The sequence below is a fragment of the Euprymna scolopes genome, chromosome 12 (assembly GCF_053919585.1).
Source record: "Euprymna scolopes isolate OS-2025 chromosome 12, ASM5391958v1, whole genome shotgun sequence".
NCBI classification, from domain to species: domain Eukaryota; kingdom Metazoa; phylum Mollusca; class Cephalopoda; order Sepiida; family Sepiolidae; genus Euprymna; species Euprymna scolopes.
The window spans coordinates 138,397,657-138,416,376 of NC_136493.1; the positions used below are offsets into that span (position 1 = coordinate 138,397,657).

An 18,720-nucleotide genomic window follows, 5' to 3' on the forward strand; every position below is an offset into this window, starting at 1 on the left:
GTTCAGCCCAGCTTTGCTGGAGCCCTATCTACTGTTCATAAATTTTATGTGCATATGTATATGCATATTAAAAAATTTGACTCATGTCCAGGTAACTTACATCTAAAATTTCAAGTGTTTAGACCCAAAATTGGCAGAGGTGTTTGGTAGAGTCTGCAAAAGTCAACTCTTAACTTTGACCTCTTGGCAGCCAAATTTTCGGCCAAAACCGATCAAAAAGCTTGCTGTATGTCTTCAGCCTTTATGCAAAATTTCAAATGTTTAGACCCAAAATTGGCTGAGCAATTTGGTAGAGATCGCAGAGGTCAAATTTCTTAAAACTTTGACCCCAATTTTGATCCCTTAACATTTATTGTTTTGGGCTCAAATCAAATTAAAACGTTTGATCCATATCCAAAAAATCTACATCGAAAATTTCAAGTGTTCAGATGCAAAATTGGTGGAGGAGTTTGGTAGTTTTCAAAGGAACTTTGATGCCTTTACGGCCAAATTTCTGTCCGAGAACTAATTAAAAGGATTTTCCCAAATCTCAATACGTAGATTCCATGAACAAAGCTTCTTTCTTAGAACTGCACGCCTGTGGAACTCTGTTCTGCTTGCCTGTTTCCCTCCCGACATCAACCTGGATGTCTTCAAGTCCAACACAAACAAATTCCTGATGAACCGCCCCCTTAAGTAATGACACTTTATCAAGTCTCCAATACTATTACTACACTATCCCATTGATTACTGTACACACAATAACCCTTATCCCCGAATGGCCCTTGGGCCTTGATAAGTGGTGAACTCCATGTAAAAAAAAAAAAAACTCCTTATGTCAAATCTCAAGTCTGTAGACTGAAAATTGACAGAGTAGTTTGGTAAGAAAATGTACACACACAGACAGACAATTTCACTTTTATAGATATATATAGATATTGAGAATTTCTATTCCCTTTTAACTTCTTTACTATGAAGTCAGGTGGAGGTGGGGTGAAGTCAACATGTTGCCACTATCAGGATTAGCTATCCGGACCGTGTACAATTTCCTGTGAGGGAAAGGTGAGAGCTTTGACGATAATTTACTCAATGGAACTTTGCACGTCCCGTTCCTTCCTTTGCTCAGCCCCTTTCTCCAATTCCAGCTAGAAGAGTTCGAATTGTAGCAGGGGAGGCCAACTTCATGTTTATTCAAACAGTTACATTTATATATAAAAAAAATTTAAATAAAAAAATCGTAAAATTTATATGTATGTTAATTTTATTTTGTTACTAGCAGTTCCACCTGGCTTTGCTTGTACTGTTCATAACTTTATGTGCATATGTATATATTAAAAAGTGTGAATATGTATGGTAATGCCTTTCTATATAATAGGCTTTCTTAACTACCATAGAGAAAAGTTGGTAAAGACAGCAGATGTAAATTATTTTTTAACTTTGACCCCTTAACATTTATTGTTTTGGGCTTAAATTAAATTAAAATGTTTGACCCATGTCCATACAACCTACAGCTAAAATTTCAAGTGTTTAGACCCAAAGTTGGTGGAGGAGTTTAGTAGAGTTGGCAAAGATCAACTCTGTAAACTTTGACCTCTTGCCAACCAAATTTTCACCCAAAAACTGATTAAAAAGCTTGCTGCATGTCTGAATACCCCTTTTGTAAAATTTCAAATGTTTAGACCCAAAATTGGCTAAATAATTTGCTAGAGACCGCAAAGGTAAAATCTTTTGAACTTTGACCCCTTGGCAGCCAAATTTCCAGCCAAAAAGCGATTAAAAAGCTCGCCCTATGTCTGAATACACTTTATGTAAAATTTCAAATGTTTAGACCAATAATTTGCTAAGTAATTTGGTAGAGACCGCAGAGGTCAATTTTTTTTTTTAATTTGACCCCAATTATGACCCCTTAACATTTATTGTTTTGGGCTCAAATCAAATTAAAAAGTTTGATCCATGTCCAAGTAACCTACATCTAAAATTTCAAGTGTTTAGACCCAAAATTGGTGGAGGAGTTTGGTAGAGTTCTCAAAGGTCAAATCATTGAACTTTGAACCCTTAACAGCCAAATTTTCTAGAATTGATTTTTATCAGTTCAAAAAAATTTATTGAATTTTGTCTTAAAATAATGAGCAGACGATAATTTTTGTTCATGCTTGAATAATTGCATTAATGTCATCTTTTCACTGATTGATTTGAGTCACGTAACAATTTTAAGTTGTAAACATGGGCAGACGATAATTTAAAGTTCTTAGCATTGTTTCTTCAGATGAAATTTTGGTGTTTAACTGTCAACAACTTAATTTTCATCTCCGTTTTCTTCTATTATGAGAATTGTGTTTATGTTAATTTATTATTCTTTTAGATGAAATTTTAGTGTTGAACAATCCACAACTTAGTTTTTCATCTCAGTGAATACAGTTTTCTTTGGTTAAAAAAAATTGTATTTACATAAATTAATTAATTATAATATATAATTCCTTCATAATACTTGATATAAGAATGGTGAAAAGAAATTTAAATGCACATTATTTTAACACACTTTTAAAGAGTGAACTGTCATCTAAGCTTTAGCCTCTGTCCCACCGACGAAATGTTGTATCCCTCTGCCTCTTCTACAAGTACTTTAATGGTGAATGCTCTGATGAACTACAAGCATTTGTACCTCCTTGACGTGAATATCCCTGACAAGCAGCTAAATCCCACTCCTTCACAGTAGAGATCCCCAGGTGTAAGAAAGCCTTCAACTCCAATAGTTTCTTTTCCAGAACTGATAGATTTTGGAACTCCCTTCCGGGATTCTGTTTTCCCAACTGTACTGACATGCAGAAATTCAAGTGTAATGTGAACAGACATCTTGCTACTCATCTCCCTTCATAATACCCCTGCAACTTATGTCCTGGAGAGTAGCTCCCTACTTCAAAGTGGCACTATGCCTTGTTTGGGGTGAACATTTGAATATAAAAAAAAGAAAGCGGTTGAAATGATTAATTTTTTACTTAAATAAACATAATATTTAAGTTATATTTTGGGCTTTAGACAATTTTGTATCGCATTCATAGTTCATTTCTTGGAAAAGTCCACGAATTAAACAAAAACAAATATTGAGATAAAGTCAACGGTACTTAATTACTGAATTTATTTTTCTTGGAAGAAATTTGAGAATTAGAAAAAAAAATTTGTGACAAAAAAATCATTATTTGAAGTCATATTTGGAGAAAACAAAATCCAAATGTATTCTATATTTATTAAAAATATATTAGAGATTATGCTGGATATTTTGTATGTTAGGCAGAGTGGCTAATTATTTTAAAGTGTCATTGAATTAAAATTTTTATCTGAATGATAAACGAATAAAAAGGGAAAAAATAATTAATTTAACATGTGCAGCCCAGAAATTATTTCTTTTCTAAGGAAAAGGAGAAATTATATTTTATATATATATATATATATATATATATATATATATATATATATATATATATATATATATTAGGTTAGGATATAAATACTTTTATTTTCAGAGTTTCTAGTAATATTTATTTATTATTTGAGAAAAAAGAAGACGCAAGAAGAAAAGAAACGCATGAACCTGAGATTCCAAGTAACCCTTTCAATTAAGAACTGTTTTCTTGTATGTGTTCTCAGTCGTGCAACATTTCCATATAAAACGAACCATTTCATTGAATTTTTGTCCTCAGTCGTGCAAGATTTCAGACCAAAAAAGAATTCCTTTAAAAATATACTTATTGTCTGCCAATAAGAATATTTTTGAATGAAGTCTATAAAAAAAAAAAGAAAAAACACACAATTTTCTCTTCAAAAATCATGGGATTGTAAAGTTTTGACTTTAAATTTTTTCTTTTTTCAAATGACATATGGACAAGCAATTCATTGTCAATCTTTTTTAGTTTTTTTTATTTTCAATAGATTTCTAGTTCTTTGATTTACAAACCATTTCCGCCATTCATTTTATTTTCAATTATTACAGAGAAAAGAGCATACAGGTAGACAAATTTTATTATATTTTTCTCACTAAGTCTGAGTTGGCAATAAAATGGGTAACAATGCAAAAACAAAAAACACATGCTCTTCATTAATCCTAAAGGTGAAATAGACTTTTCATGGTTCCATTACACCCACGTCATACACACTTTCCTGCCTGTTTTGTATTTATATAAATGTTCCTGTGATACATATTGGATGGATTTCTACCAGCATTTAGTTTAATTTTCAATTTTTGACCGATTATCGACTTCCCAGATGGCTGTCTCAAGTTAGCCATTTTGTTCTTGCTCTAACTTAAGCACTCAGTACTACTTGAGCTTTGAAGTAAATAAACGCTTTAAAATAAGTTAACCACAAAAAAACTTATCCAGATAGATAGAAGAGTAACTTATCTTGCCTTTGGTAATATTCATTTGTTTTATTTAAAAAAAATTTTAACCACTTTTTCGTTTTGTGGTCTATACAGCTAAGTGTCAGATTTTTTAGACACTAGTTTGATCAGGAAAGTTAACTATACAATAAATTGCTTGGAACCATTAAAAACAATGTTGCTGACCTCAACCCTAAGTTGTAAATAAATAAAAAAGAAACATTAAAAAAAAAAGTAAAATTTGAAGTTTTGGGGATTCAACTAAGACTGTGTCACATCAAATCAAATTATCATCCTTGGTCAATGAAAATAGACTTTCAAAAATTGCAGAAATTAGAAAAGAAAAACAATGTGAGTCGGTTGCTTATCAAACGTATTTTCATTATTGTAGTTTATTTGAAAGATCGTCAGCATTGTTTTAATTTAAGCAAGAATAGAATTTTTTTTTTTCACTGAAAAATTACAGAAAATCACCATATCTTTATTATTCCTGGGCTTGACCTTTACTCCTGATCTTAAATGGAACACGTACATCAAATCTGCTGCCAAGGCTGCTGGAAAAATGATCGGATCCTTCTATCGATCCAGTAGATGCAATTCTCTATCTATATAAGAGCCAGGTACGTCCAAGGATGGAGTACTGTTGCCACATCTGGGCAGGAGCTGCTAGAAAGGACTTGTCCTGCCTTGATAGAGTTCAAAATAGACTTCGTAGCCTCGTAGGAGATGTCCTTTTCTCTTCCCTGCAATCTCTATCTCACAGAAGAGATGTTGCGAATTTGTCTTTGATGTATTGTTATTTTCATGGAAAATGTTCGACTGAGCTTCAGTCTATGGTCCCCCCTCGCCAAACTTTAACAAGAAACACTCGTCTAACTGAAAACACTATCAATAATTTCCCCCACTCTTTATCTGTGCCTAAACCTAAACGTAGATTCCATGAACAAAGCTTCTTTCTTAGAACTGCACGCCTGTGAAACTGACTTCCGTTTTCCTGCTTTCCAGCTGACTACAATATGGTTGTCTTCAAGTCTAACGTAAACAAGTTCTCGATGAGCCGTTCCACTTGTTAACAAATTTACTGAATTTCCATTACTAACGATTACTATATTGTCCAATTTCTATTGCACACTCTTTAACCATTATCCTCGAGTGGCCTCTTGGCCTTGATAAGTGGTGATGCCTATGTAAAAAAAAAAAAAATTCATAAATGACCTTCCTGATAAAATTGTCTCTGAGATGTGTATATTGTGGTAATTTTTACTCGATGTGGAAGGGTGAAGCAATGGAATTCAGTCATTCAAGCAAAAGGTTTGAAAGTGCTTGGTCGACTGATTTTATAATAGTGTTTGTTTGTTGTTCACTCTCGTGGGTTGGATGTGTCAACATTTGCATATAATCGACTAGTGGGTTACAAAACACCCCTATCGGCGATATGTGTGGTTGGTCTTTTTGTTTAGTCCAGTTATACGTTTCGTAGTTACTTTTACAAGGATGATCTGTTGTTGTAAGCAACGAGACAATTCGTTGCAACTCCAGTTAACCGAGAAAAGACGTGAAGGATTCATCATGTAAGGTAAGAGTTTCATTGTTTTTTTCCTACTATGTCGAGTTCAGGTTTAACACGTTGAGTTGCAGAAACGCCCCCCCTCTCCTTTTAGTCTGTTAAAATCCGACACTTTGCAACGAATTGCAAAAACAAAAAAAAAAAAAATGAATAGCCCTGTTACTTGGAGGGAGCTAGAGAGAAGGCTAGATCTTCTTCAAAGAAAAATAAGGATGACTGTGGTGGGGATGGAAGAGAAACCTCTGTCCTTGAATGTGTTTTTATCCTTTGAAAAGGATATAGAAGGATGGCTAGAAGAGCTAGAGGGTGTGTCTTGGAGTACGGAGGAACAACTGGCTGCCGAAGAGGAAGCTGAATCGATTGCTGAACTATTTCAAGCGTCTTTTAGATTTAAGAGAGAGGTGCAACACTGACTGGGGGTTGAAGGAAATACTTCAGGGGTCCCTATAGAAGATAGGAGGTCCCCCAACGTTAAACCAACCTTCAACCCTCATAGTCAGGAAGCCACTAGTATCCCAGAACCAACTAAGCCCTTTAACCCAACCGCACATTCTTCCTTTTCAGTAGAACCTTTTAAAATCAAACTGAAATGGCCACATTTCAGTGAAAGGGATTTTGAAAGAAATAGAAGTTTTAAGGACTTTCTCATCAAGTTTGAGAATTGTGCTATGTCAATACCATCGGCAATGGGAAAGCTGTAGTTTTTGAGGTGTTCTCTTGAGGATAAAGCCCTTCTGGTCAATAAGTTATTGACCACCTTTTGGTTTCCGAAGACAACTATCCAGTGGCTCTAAAATTGTTGAAGGAACAATACTTGGGCGAGGAGGAAATACGTGGCGAAATAATCCAAGGTATATTAGATTTTCGCTTGGAGAATCCAAAAGATTTGGTGGGGTTGAAGGACTTCATGATGAAAACGCAGGCGGATGTATTAGAACTTAAAGCATCATACAGCTGTGACTTATATGATGATATGTCGGCAGGTGCAATAATTTCTCAGGTATTGTTTGCAAAATTACCATCCAACATAAAGAATGAACTGATCAGGATTTCTGGAAAGACGTACCCAACCTTGTCAGTAATCCTGTTGAAGACACCAGAAATTATTAAGCAGTTTTTGATTGTTAGGAAACCTGAACAACACCCTGTGGCTAAGCTGAAGCCCCCCCCCCCCAAGACTTAGGAAAGAAAATGAAGATGAATCACATTCCTCCCTGAAGGCTTTCAATGCCAAAGTGGAATCAAAACCACAAAAATGTGAGGTTTTGTAAGAAGCATGAACATTCTTTGGAAAGTTGTCCCTACTACATCTCCCATGAAGCCCGGATTACAAGGTGCAAGGAACTTTGGATGTGTTTTAGATGCCTAAAAAAGACACATAGGGGAGCAATGTGCCCTTTGAGAACAGCTAGAAATAGTAGCTGTAGCAGCTGCACTGTTAAGGGCCATGTGACAGCAATGTGCCCAGACAAGAGAGGCAAGGTGCATGTGGACACCTGTTTACATACGAATGATTACAGCTACAGTTTCATGTCGCCAGTAATCAGTATAGTTGTAGGAAAGGGAAATAGTCAATTGGAAATAAATTGTCTCCTGGACACCGGAAACCAAAGGACCTACTTGGATACCTCTGTTCTGGAAAAACTGAATTGCATTTCTACAGCAAAAGAAAGTAGGTTGGAAGTGAAAACCTTTTTGGGCTCAGAAACAAGACCTTTTAGAGAGGCCTTTGTGGAATTAAGAATTATCCCTGAAAAAGTTCACACTCTTCAAATTCTTTCCAGTGAATTAAATCTTTCACATGAGTTACTGGAGCTTTCGCAGATAGTTAAAAACCTGAAACGACATCGATTGCCAACTAAGTACAATTCCAGGGACAGTTATATTAAAATTGAGGGACTAGAAAGAATGTTTAGTATAGAATCACTAGGATGACCCCTCACAGAGGAACTCTCCACCGTGGATGAAGAGAAAGTATAGAAGTTTAGGAACACTATATCCCACAGAGATGGCTGATACTATGTACAACTGCCATGGTATGAAGACAAAGTGAAGTCTGTGCCTTCTAACTACAATGCTGCTCTTAGAATACTGGAAAGAGTAATTAGAAGAAAGGTCTCTATGATCAATACTTGGATGTCTTTAGACAACAGGAAGACAAAGGAATTATAGAGAAAATAATGGTGACTCCAGAAGACTTTCAAAATTACAAATGGATTCCGCACAGACCGGTACTCAAACTGGCTGACCAGACGACCATGAAGGTGAGACCTGTATTCAATTGTTCCTACAAGGGGGCAAATTCTATATCTCTGAATGAGGCAGCCTATCCAGGAGTCAACCTATGGAACTGTTGATTCGTTTTAGGGCCAACAAATATATGTTATTGGCTGACATAAGGAAAGCATTCCTTATGATTTATCTAAAAAGAAAAGGAAAAAGACTGCAATCGTTTCTGTTTCTTTTTAAAGAAAGGCAACAACTTGCATTGTTACAGATACTCTACCATCTTATTCGGTTTCAATGCAAGTCCCTTTATATTAAATTATGTTTTGAAATATCATGCAGAAAAATGTCCATCAGATGAATGTTCCCAGGTACTCAGGTCAAACGTTTATGTGGACAATTTGGTGAAAACAGGAAATGATCTAAATACTCTATCTACGTTGTACACAACGGTGAAGGAGCGACTGCAAGAGGATAACTTTGAGATACAATCCTGCAACTCCAACAGTGCAGTGTTACGAAAAAAGATGGCGGCAGATGGAACTCTGTCAGGGTTTGATTCTGATGTGGAGAAAGTTTTAGGGTATTTGTACAGCCCCCAACATGATACTATGAAGGTCTGTACACATCAATACGATGTAACCGCATCAACAAAAAGGAAAATGCTGTCTGAAGCTTCCAAAATGTTTTATCCCTTGTCCCTTTGTGTTCCAGTTACAGTGAGGAGCAGAATGCTGATAGAACTTTGGAGGCAAAAGTTGGATTGGGATGATGAAGTTCCAGAGGAGTCAAAAAAAAAACATGGAAAGCTCTGGCAAAGGACTTAACGGAATTGGGCTCTGTATCATTTCCAAGGAGAGTCCTAGACGAAAATAAGCCGATAAAATTGTTTCTATTTTGTGATGCCTCCAAAAATGCATACGGCTTTTCAGTATATGCCGTACAAGATGGAGAGTCTGCATTGGTGTTTGCTAAAGCAAAAGTAGCACCCTTACAAGGAAAACCTTTCCCCACTTTGGAGCTTTTGTCAGTATTTTTTGCCATTGAAATATTTTCCCTTTATAAACAAAGCCATGAAGAACTCCCTGATAGAAAAAGTATATGTTCTTACAGACGCTCAAGTGGTATTGGCTTGGATACTGGCCAAATCGATAACCACAAAAAATATCTTTGCACGCAACAGGCTGCAAGATATAACACAAATGTCTGCAACAATCAGATTGGAGATGAGGTTGGAGTTGAGTTTCCAATACGTGCCAACTAAAGAGAACCCAGCCGACTACATCAAAAGAGGACTAAAATTTAAGGAAAACCTGACCTGTTGGTATGAAGGCCCTGCGTGGATAAAGCAGAAAGAGATTCGGTGAAACAGAGTCAAGTTAGGTTGCCTCTCGGGAGAACAAAAGGAATGCATTCATCCTGCAATAAATTTGTTTATGAGAAATAAAAACGAAGTCCCCCTATAGTCTCTGTAGGAAGATTCTCCAATTTCAACAAATTAATTAATGCAACGACTTTGTTTTTAAGTTTATCAATAAAATATTGAAGAGGAGTGAGGACAATCACCTTCTAGCAAAAATTTATTTGATAAATTAATGCAAAGGGAATCTTTTGCCTCGAAGTTAGATTTTTTGTTGGATCCTGAAGGTAAGAGTCAACCAAAACTAGTGAAAAACTTAAACCTATTCCTGGATCCCTCCAATATCATTCATTCAAGGGGAAGGATAGGTGGGTCAGAATGACATTCATATGAGGTGCAGAATCCAATTCTTTTGGGTAAAAGACACCATTTAACAGATTTGATTATAAAGGAAAATCATCAGAGAAACCAAGATTTGGGTTTGGCAACAACCTTAAATGAAATAAGGTTACAAGGATATTGGATACAACAGGCCAGACAGGCTGTAAAAAAATTGTGAGTACTTGTGCCAAGTGCAAAAGATACAATGCCACTGCCTTCTTGACACCGAATGCAACAGACCTTCCTAGCTCTAGAGTAAATTTAGTAAGACCATATCTCCATACCGGTATGGATTACACCAGTCACATCTAGGTTAAGGGAGAAGTGAAGGACTATAAAATGTATATCCTAATCTTTACCTGTATGTCTATCAGAGCTGTTCACATAGAACTAGTCCCAGATATGAGTGTATCTTCATTTTTACAGGCTTTTGTTCGTTTCACAAATGCGAATAGAATCTCCTCTCACCTCTACTCAGACAACGCAAGGATTTCCGTTTCTGCAGCCAAAATAATTGATAAGGGGTTGATCACTGATGAGTTCAGGGAGAAGTTTGGTTCTTACCACCTTAAACATTGTACCATTCCACTTTATTCAGCTTGGTACGGAGGTACTTGGGAAAGGACAATCCAGACAGTTAAATCCTGTCTATACAAAACTATAGGGAAAAGGTTGACTATTTTGGTCTATTAACCACGTTATCTGATATCCAGCATGCCATTAATAGTCGTCCTTTGACTTATAGAAGCTCTAATGAGATGGATTGCCTAACTCCCAACTCTCTCATGAATCCAAATGTGGGTCAAGGTTTAATAATAAGGTTGGACAATGAAGAACTGGGACTATCGGAGCCACTTAGCCGGATCGATTTAAAGAGGACTCTCCATCTTTGTGAAGAAAATTTAGAAAAATTTAGAAAGATGTGGCACGAAGATTACCTGTTGAGCCTTAGAGAAAGAACTCTGGAGTTATCTGACCCTTCCTTTAATAATGCCATCAAAACGGGCGATATAGTGTTAATTAAGGACCCTCTTAAAACTAGACCATTTTGGTCTATAGGCGAAATCCTGGAGTTGATTGAAGGAAAGGATGAGTTGGTTCGTTCAGCAAGAGTAAGAAAAGGAAATGGAGCTATATTAACCCATTCAATCAATCATTTATTTCCTCTGGAGATTAATTCTCTTGCGGAAAATGTGGATGAGGAAATTCTTCATGAACCAGAGGATGTGTCAGACCAAAATCTATCTTCCTGACCTGGTGCGTGTTAGAATCTCGATTTGCTCTGCATGTGATAAACCAGAAGATTTCAGACCAATGATGGCTTGTGATCAGTGTAATGACTGGTTCCACTTTGGTTGTGTGGGCCTAGTAGATGCACCCCCAGAGGAAGAATGGTATTGTCCAACTTGCAGGCCAAGGCGTCGGTGTAGATTCAGTTTGTTAGGGGTCTAAAAGGAACCAGAAATTTCTGGTGCAGAAGATGTTAAAACTGCGACCAAAAAAATGATGAATTCCCTTCTCTTTTCCCCTATCCGACATCCTGTAAAAGATTTTTTTCTTTTTTTCGCTTTTCTTTTTTTTGATATGGGAATGTGTGGTAAATTTACTTATCGGAAATCGATGTGGAAGGGTGAAGCAATGGAATTCTGTCATTCAAGCAAAAGGTTTGAAAGTGCTTGGTCGACTGATTTTATAATAGTGTTTGTTTGTTGTTCACTCATGTGGGTTGGATGTGTCAACATTTGCATAGAATTGACTAGTGGGTTACAAAACACCCCTACCGGCGATACACGTGGTTGGTCTTTTTTTTTAGTCCAGTTATACGTTTCGTAGTTACTATTACAAGGACGATCTGTCGTTGTAAGCAACGAGGCAATTCGTTGCAACTCCAGTTAACCGAGAAAAGCCGTGGAGGATTCACCACGCAAGGTAAGAGTTTCATTGTTTTTTCCTTCTACGTCGAGTTCAGGTTTAACACGTTGAGTTGCAGAAACGCTCCCTCTCCCACTTTAATCGGTTAAAATCCGGCAATATTTGCTGATGACACCACACCCAATAATAGACACAAATGAACATGTATCCAAGAAAATGGCAGAAACCCTAGAAGAATTTTACGATTTTTAACAATTAAAAAGTTATAATTATTTTGAATACAAACAAAAATCTCTTGAATTATTACTTTTAACTGTTAGTAAAATTTAAAGACAATAGGCTGGCTCCCGGTCCTCCTCCTAAAATTTGATTTTCCTTAATTAAAAAAAACAACAAACAAACAAAAAACGACAACCCTACTTGATCAATTTACATGATTTTTGGAATATGACACCTTCGTTCCGTGATGAGTACGTACACCAACACCATTAATATGTTTCTATATATTTCTTTTAATTAAGTGTAACTAAATAAACACCATAAAGTTATACTAATGGTACTTGTGCATCTATGTTACCGCACTAAAATAACGTTATTATTTAGAAAGCCATTCTTAAAATGGGATGGGAGGGTGTTTTCACCTAACAAATTAATAAACAAAAATATCATAAAAATTGAATTCAATCTGAATATACTATTAAAAAAAAGTAGTCGACAAATCGATTTTTTTTAGATATATTGTTTTAAGCAAAAACAATATGATGTACTTAACTGTCATGTCGAAAATAGTAATAGATAAAAAAACTGCGAAATTTCATCGAGTAAAACAACAACTGCTTTTGTGTTTTTAGTAAAAAAAAAAAAAAGAAAGAAAAGAATATTGCAGTCATGATACAAATAATCTAAAATATTCTTTTTGGGGTTATGTCCCCTGCGTATAGCCAACTACTGCTTACTTTATAATGTCTAAGAAAAGTGCGATTTTACTCAATTTTCCGTAAAATTACTTTCAGCTAGGAATAAGTTTCTAGTCGATTTTTCGTAATTTTTGGATATATTACTATTTTCGGCATGACAATTAAGTACGTAATATTGTTTTTGCTTAAGACGACATATTTTAAAAAATCAACCTGTCGACGTTATCTTAACAAGCACCAAAAATAGCGCGGTAACATAGTTGCACAAGCACAATAATAATAATAAAGGTAATTAAAAAAAAAAAAAAAAAAAAAAAAAAAAAATCATCCCGGCTTACAATCGAGTGATTCGTTTAGGATTAGGGTAAGACTTAGGATTAGAAATCATTTTCGGGATACTCGACCCTTAAATTGATTGGAGACGGGAGTGAAAATTGCGTAACAAACACATCCGATTGTTCTTTCATTTAAATTGAAGAAAAACAAACTGAAGCCGTCGTTCCACCAAAACCAAGAGAATTGCTAAGCGCGATTCGCCGCACAGACGTATCAGAAAATGTCGTTTTCACTTTCGGCACAAGATTCAATCCTTCAAATTCTGAATCGGGATTTTCTAGATTTATAGTCGGCGGTATAACACCCGTATGTAGAGCAAGGGTTGCAAATACCGCTTCAATGCTTCCGGCTGCGCCCAATAAATGTCCAGTTGCTCCCTTGGTAGAGGAAATAAACAGATTCTCACTATGGTCACCAAACAACCGACGCACAGCTTTGATCTCGGCAGCATCTCCCAATGGAGTTGATGTAGCGTGCGCGTTGATGTAACTGACGGAAGTAGGGTCCAGGTTTGCTTCTTGAAGAGCCAACTTCATGCAGTGATAGGTACCGTAGCCGTCCGCCCTCGGGGCAGTTATGTGATTGCCCTCACCGGCCATTCCGTAACCTAACACTTCCGCATAGATCGATGCACCCCTTCGCACTGCGTGATTAAATTCTTCAAGGACCATTACAGCTGCACCTTCAGACATAACGAAACCGTCGCGGAGCATGTCGAAAGGTCGGGATGCCTCGTGAGGTTGTGCATTCCAGCGAGTGCTGAGGGCACGGATCTTGGCAAAACCTGCCATTGCCAATGGGTTTATAGTCGCGTCGACCCCACCGGCTACCATAACGTCGGCAGAATCGTACTTGATTAACCGAAAAGAATCGCCTATACTATGCAGGCCAGTGACACACGCGGTGGATACAGCGTGGTTAGGTCCGTTCAGACCATATTTCATGCTAACGTGACCCGCTGTCATGTTAATTAGGATCTTGGGAACGAAAAACGGCCCGACCTTTCTGTAACCTTTGTCTCGGAGTAAAGTTCCTGTTGTGACGATCTCTTCTAAGTCAACCATTCCTTGCCCGACGGCAACACCGGTTCGCAGACAGTCGTTTTCGGACTGGGGTTTCCAACCGGCATCGTTCAGTGCGTTCTCTGCTGCCACTAATCCATACACGGTTGAGAGAGAAACGTTTCTTTGTTCGCTTGGGGATACATATTTTTCAATGTTTATCGGATAATCACTTCCTTCTTCTTCTTTTGTACTGCGATGTATCCGTCCAGCGACACGGCAGGGTATTTGCTCGTACGCCTTCCCAGGAAGCGAGGAAATGCCACATTTTCCATCGATGAGCCGCTGCCATACAGTCGGTACTTCACTGCCAAGACAAGAGACAATACCGAGTCCAGTTACAACAACTCGTCGACCGTTTCCCATAACAAAAATCTGAAGAAAAAGAAAAAAAAAGACGGCAAATATTTTGCTTGTCAGAGTTGAAACAAGGGAGATAACTCAAAACCCAAGGGCGATCATTCTAAATCTAAGGGAGATTACTCCAAATGACTCCTACAATAAATAAATAAATAAATAAATAAATAAATACTTTATCTGTATTTACTTCCAATCCAGGAGAACGCCTGATTCAAAGTCCGCAGTAAACGGTGTCCGTCAGATTCAGTTCCCGATATTAGAATTCATCCGTAATATAACTTCCAGCGGGAGTATCAGTTTTCCAAATTTATTTCTTACATTTTTAGGTGAAAGTACAGAGTAGTTACAAAGCCTGTTTCCTCTTTATGTTAAGACTGGCTTTCTAAATAATAAAGGCAGTCTTGCAGTTGGGCCCGGGAAGTCGAAAGTAAGTCCGATAACTCTAGAAGGGTCACATCAGTATTTACACCGTCAAATCTTGTGTTATTTTGTTAAGAAAATTATATCGAACGAATTGGAAGTAAGCACTTGATTAAATAAAGTAAACGAACAAAATGTACATTTTCATAATTATTTATTTAACAGAAAAAGAAACAATTTTTAAAAAAGTGTATTATTATAAAGAACAAAATATAATATAAAAAACTGAAACTTTGTTGTGTGTAATGCGTAAAACTTGAAATAAAATATTTTCAAAAATATTTGAAAACTTGGGTTTGTATTACTGTACACATAGATTCGAAAAAGTTGTCAAAAAACACATATATAGCAAATAAATGTTATCAAAGGCAAGATAAGTTACTTTTCTACCAAACTGGATATATTTTTTGTGTTTTTATTCAATGTAACATGTTTATTCAGCTCGAAAAACATGCAGTGTTTACCGATGTATTGGACAATATAAAATGGCGCCAGACTCTCTCTTTAACACGGTAAGTTTGGGAAAAGGTGTTATAAATAATAAACTAGACAAAATACTATTAAAAAAAACACCGAATATATGTAACCCTATGTCACGGTAACATATAGTGAGCGAATTTCTAACAGTATATGTTTCCGTTCTGCTAGCTCTACAGTTATATCTCATAGGATTAGCGAATCTCTCGATGGAGATTACATTTCTAGGGCAATTGCTCTTGACATATCAAAGGCCTTTGATAGAGTATGGCATAAAGGTTTAAGAGTAGTGGTTGATGGACAAAAATCAGAAGCTCATAGTATTTATGCTGGAGTTCCTCAGGGGTCCATCCTGGGCCCAACTCTCTTCCTGATCTACATTAATGATCTTCCAAATCACATCCTTACATCATTCGTAGACATTTATGCTGACGACACTACCATCTATGGTAGCACATCTAAGACTGTAAACGACTAAGTTCTCTCCGATTCTCTCTGATCTCTTCTGATCTTGAGCATGTGGTACAATGGGGAAAGAGGTGGCTTGTTACTTTTAATGCATCTAAAACCAAGCTTTTATTTTTACATCATCAAGACTCTGATCCCTATCTGGCATCAATTGAAATGAATGGCTCTCGTCTTGGGGAGGCCTCAAGTTTTGACAATCTTCTGGACTTGATCTTTACTCCTGATCTTAAATGGAACACATACATTAAATCCATTGCCTAGGCCGCAGGAAAAATGGTGGGATCCTTCTATCAATCCAGTAGATATCTCACTGCTGATGCAATTCTATATCTATATAAGAGCCAGGTACGTCCAAGGATGGAGTACTGTTGCCACATCTGGGCAGGAGCTGTTAGAAAGGACTTATCCTGCCTTGATAGAGTTCAAAATAGACTTCGTAGCCTCATAGGCAATGTCCTTTTCTATTCCCTGCAACCTCTTTCTCACAGAAAAGATGTTGTGAGTTTGTCTCTGCTTTATCATTATTTTCATGGAAAGTGCTCGACTGAGCTCCAATATATGGTTCCCCCCTCGCCAAACTTTCACAGGAAACACCCGTCTAGCAGAAAACACTATCAATAATTTCCCCCACTCTTTATCTGTGCCTAAACCTGAACGTAGATTTCATGAACAAAGCTTCTTTCTTACAACTGCACGCTTATGGAATTGTCTTCCGTTTTCTTGCTTTCCAGCTGACTACAATATGGTTGTCTTCAAGTCTAACGTAAACAAGTTTTTGATGAGCCATTCCACTTAGGTTAACAAATTTACCGAATTTCCATTACTAACGATTACTATATTGTTCAATTGTGTACTGTACACTCTTAAACCCTTATCCTCAAGTGGCCTCTTGGTCTTGATAAATGGTGATGCCTATGTAAAAAAAAAAAGAAAGATAAACAAAATATGAGGAAAGTACTGGGACATATTTAGGAATACACTGCCTGCAAAAATGCAATTTGATTCGCTTTTAAAATGAGCATAATTATTGTTATAACGGACCAGGATATAATACCCTAGCTCGCCACAAGAAAATAATGAAACGAATGGAATTGAAGGAAACAAAGACTCAATTGATGGATAAGATAAACGTGTCGTTTATTTGCTGTTGAAAGAATGAACGTTTTAGTTATAACATGTGTTCATGTCCGCGCGCGTGTAACCAATGGTCGTTGTAGAAAGGATAGGAAATGTGTGTTCATCTCAAGTTCGGGTCACTATCGTTTGTTCACGCGTGGGAAGAGAAATCAGTGTTGTAGTGAAAATGAGAATGATAGTCCAACGTGTAGACAAAGAAGAGGATAGAGAGTTTACTTCAGTTAGCAGTCAGCTACGCGAAGGTGTTCTCAGGGACCAGTAGTAGATAGAGAGAGAAAGAGTGTAAATGTATACATACGGTCTGTTAGCTCGTGCCCCATACATAGTCACAGGGGTGTTGACGTGTGCGAGCGTGCGCCTCCCGAAAGGGAGGCGTCTGGTTGGCCCAACCTCTCTGGTCGAGAGCTGGTCCTAAAAGAGTTAGAAACAGCTTGTCTCTTTGTTTTATACTCGTTTTCGGTGGTCTTTTGCGCATGTGTATATTTCCTTAGAAAGCGGAAGTGACGTCGTCCATGTGTGCGTTCGTGTGTGCGTGTGTGAGTACATGTGTGTGCGTTAGCGTGTGTGTATATATACACGTGAATGTGAGTGTATGTACGCGAACGTGAATGTATGTACTTGTGTAGATGTGGACGCGTATGTTTGTGTGTGCGTATGTATATGACATAGCTTGAAATGTGAACTCGTGTTTTTGTGTGAGACTAGAAAAGGCTCGCACATTGTAAAAGAATTTTAAAAATTAAAATTACCGTAAAAGAATTTAATTATTGTTTAATTTATTATTTCATAATTACTATTATAAAATAATTATTATTTTATTTTAAATTTAAAAAAAATATTTAAAAAGTCATGTTTACCTTTAACAACTTTAAAAACAAGGACTTTGATATTATCTTCATCTTGGGGAACCACATTGTTATGACGTGGGTAAAGGAAATCCTTCATAACAGTAAGAACACACATGGTAAAATCACACCAATGAGAGACGAAAACAAGGGTTAACGTTTAACAACGTTTATTGATTGTTAACATAACGATTACATAAAGGTATAGATCAGATGGGAACAGATTTGAATCAGAATGTCCATGCTATGAAGAACAATGTTCATTCCTCCAATTGTCCCCATCGCAGACTGCCGCCTCTCGCCGAGATCTCGTGATTTCTCGTTAAAAAGGGAAACAATTCTTCTCTGAAATGTGGGAGTTATCTCCCTTAGATTGGATTCTTATTTGTCGTCCGAACATCTCCCCTTTTAATTATGTCGCTTGTACGACTTAAGTTGGGGATCCACCTGTAAGTGTTGTTGGATAACGGGTGCGAGCTGACTTTCGGATGTTTGGGTTCTGCATCCCAGCTTCAGTGCTCTGAGAAGCTTCTGGTGGCTGTTGAGGCAAGTTGAAGATGTCCAACAAGATGTTTAGAGGAATAGAAGGATCTTGTTGTACTTTGTCTGGAAAATGTGATGGTTGCAGTTGGTTAGCGTGTCGAATCCAAATTGAATCTTGGACTTTTACCTTGTATGTTATATTTCCAATTCTTTGTATAATGCAACCTTGAGTCCATGAGTCCTTGTTGTTGCGGTAATCCTTTGCTAGGATTTGTTGACCTGGAAAGAATGTTCTTTGGACAGACCCATGATGGCGGTTGTACTGCCGTTCCATTTTTGTGTCCCTCTTGATGGGATGATGTGGTTTTGGACGTAGAACATCAATGTGCAATCGGATTTTCCGATTTATTCAGCTGGTGAGGTACTGTTTGGTGTATTTGGGTTTAGTGTTGCCCT

The 18,720-nt window shown here is 37.0% G+C and overlaps 1 protein-coding gene across 1 annotated transcript; it reads right to left on the minus strand.

Annotated features, from left to right (window-relative positions):
- Window positions 1-3,978: 3,978 nt before the first annotated feature.
- On the minus strand, window positions 3,979-14,635 carry LOC145291513 (3-oxoacyl-[acyl-carrier-protein] synthase, mitochondrial-like). Its single transcript, XM_080137482.1, has one exon. It carries the CDS (start codon window positions 14,438-14,440, stop codon window positions 13,145-13,147), a length of 1,296 nt encoding a protein of 431 aa, XP_079993608.1. The 5' UTR covers window positions 14,441-14,635; the 3' UTR covers window positions 3,979-13,144.
- Between the last annotated feature and the right edge of the window lie 4,085 nt (window positions 14,636-18,720).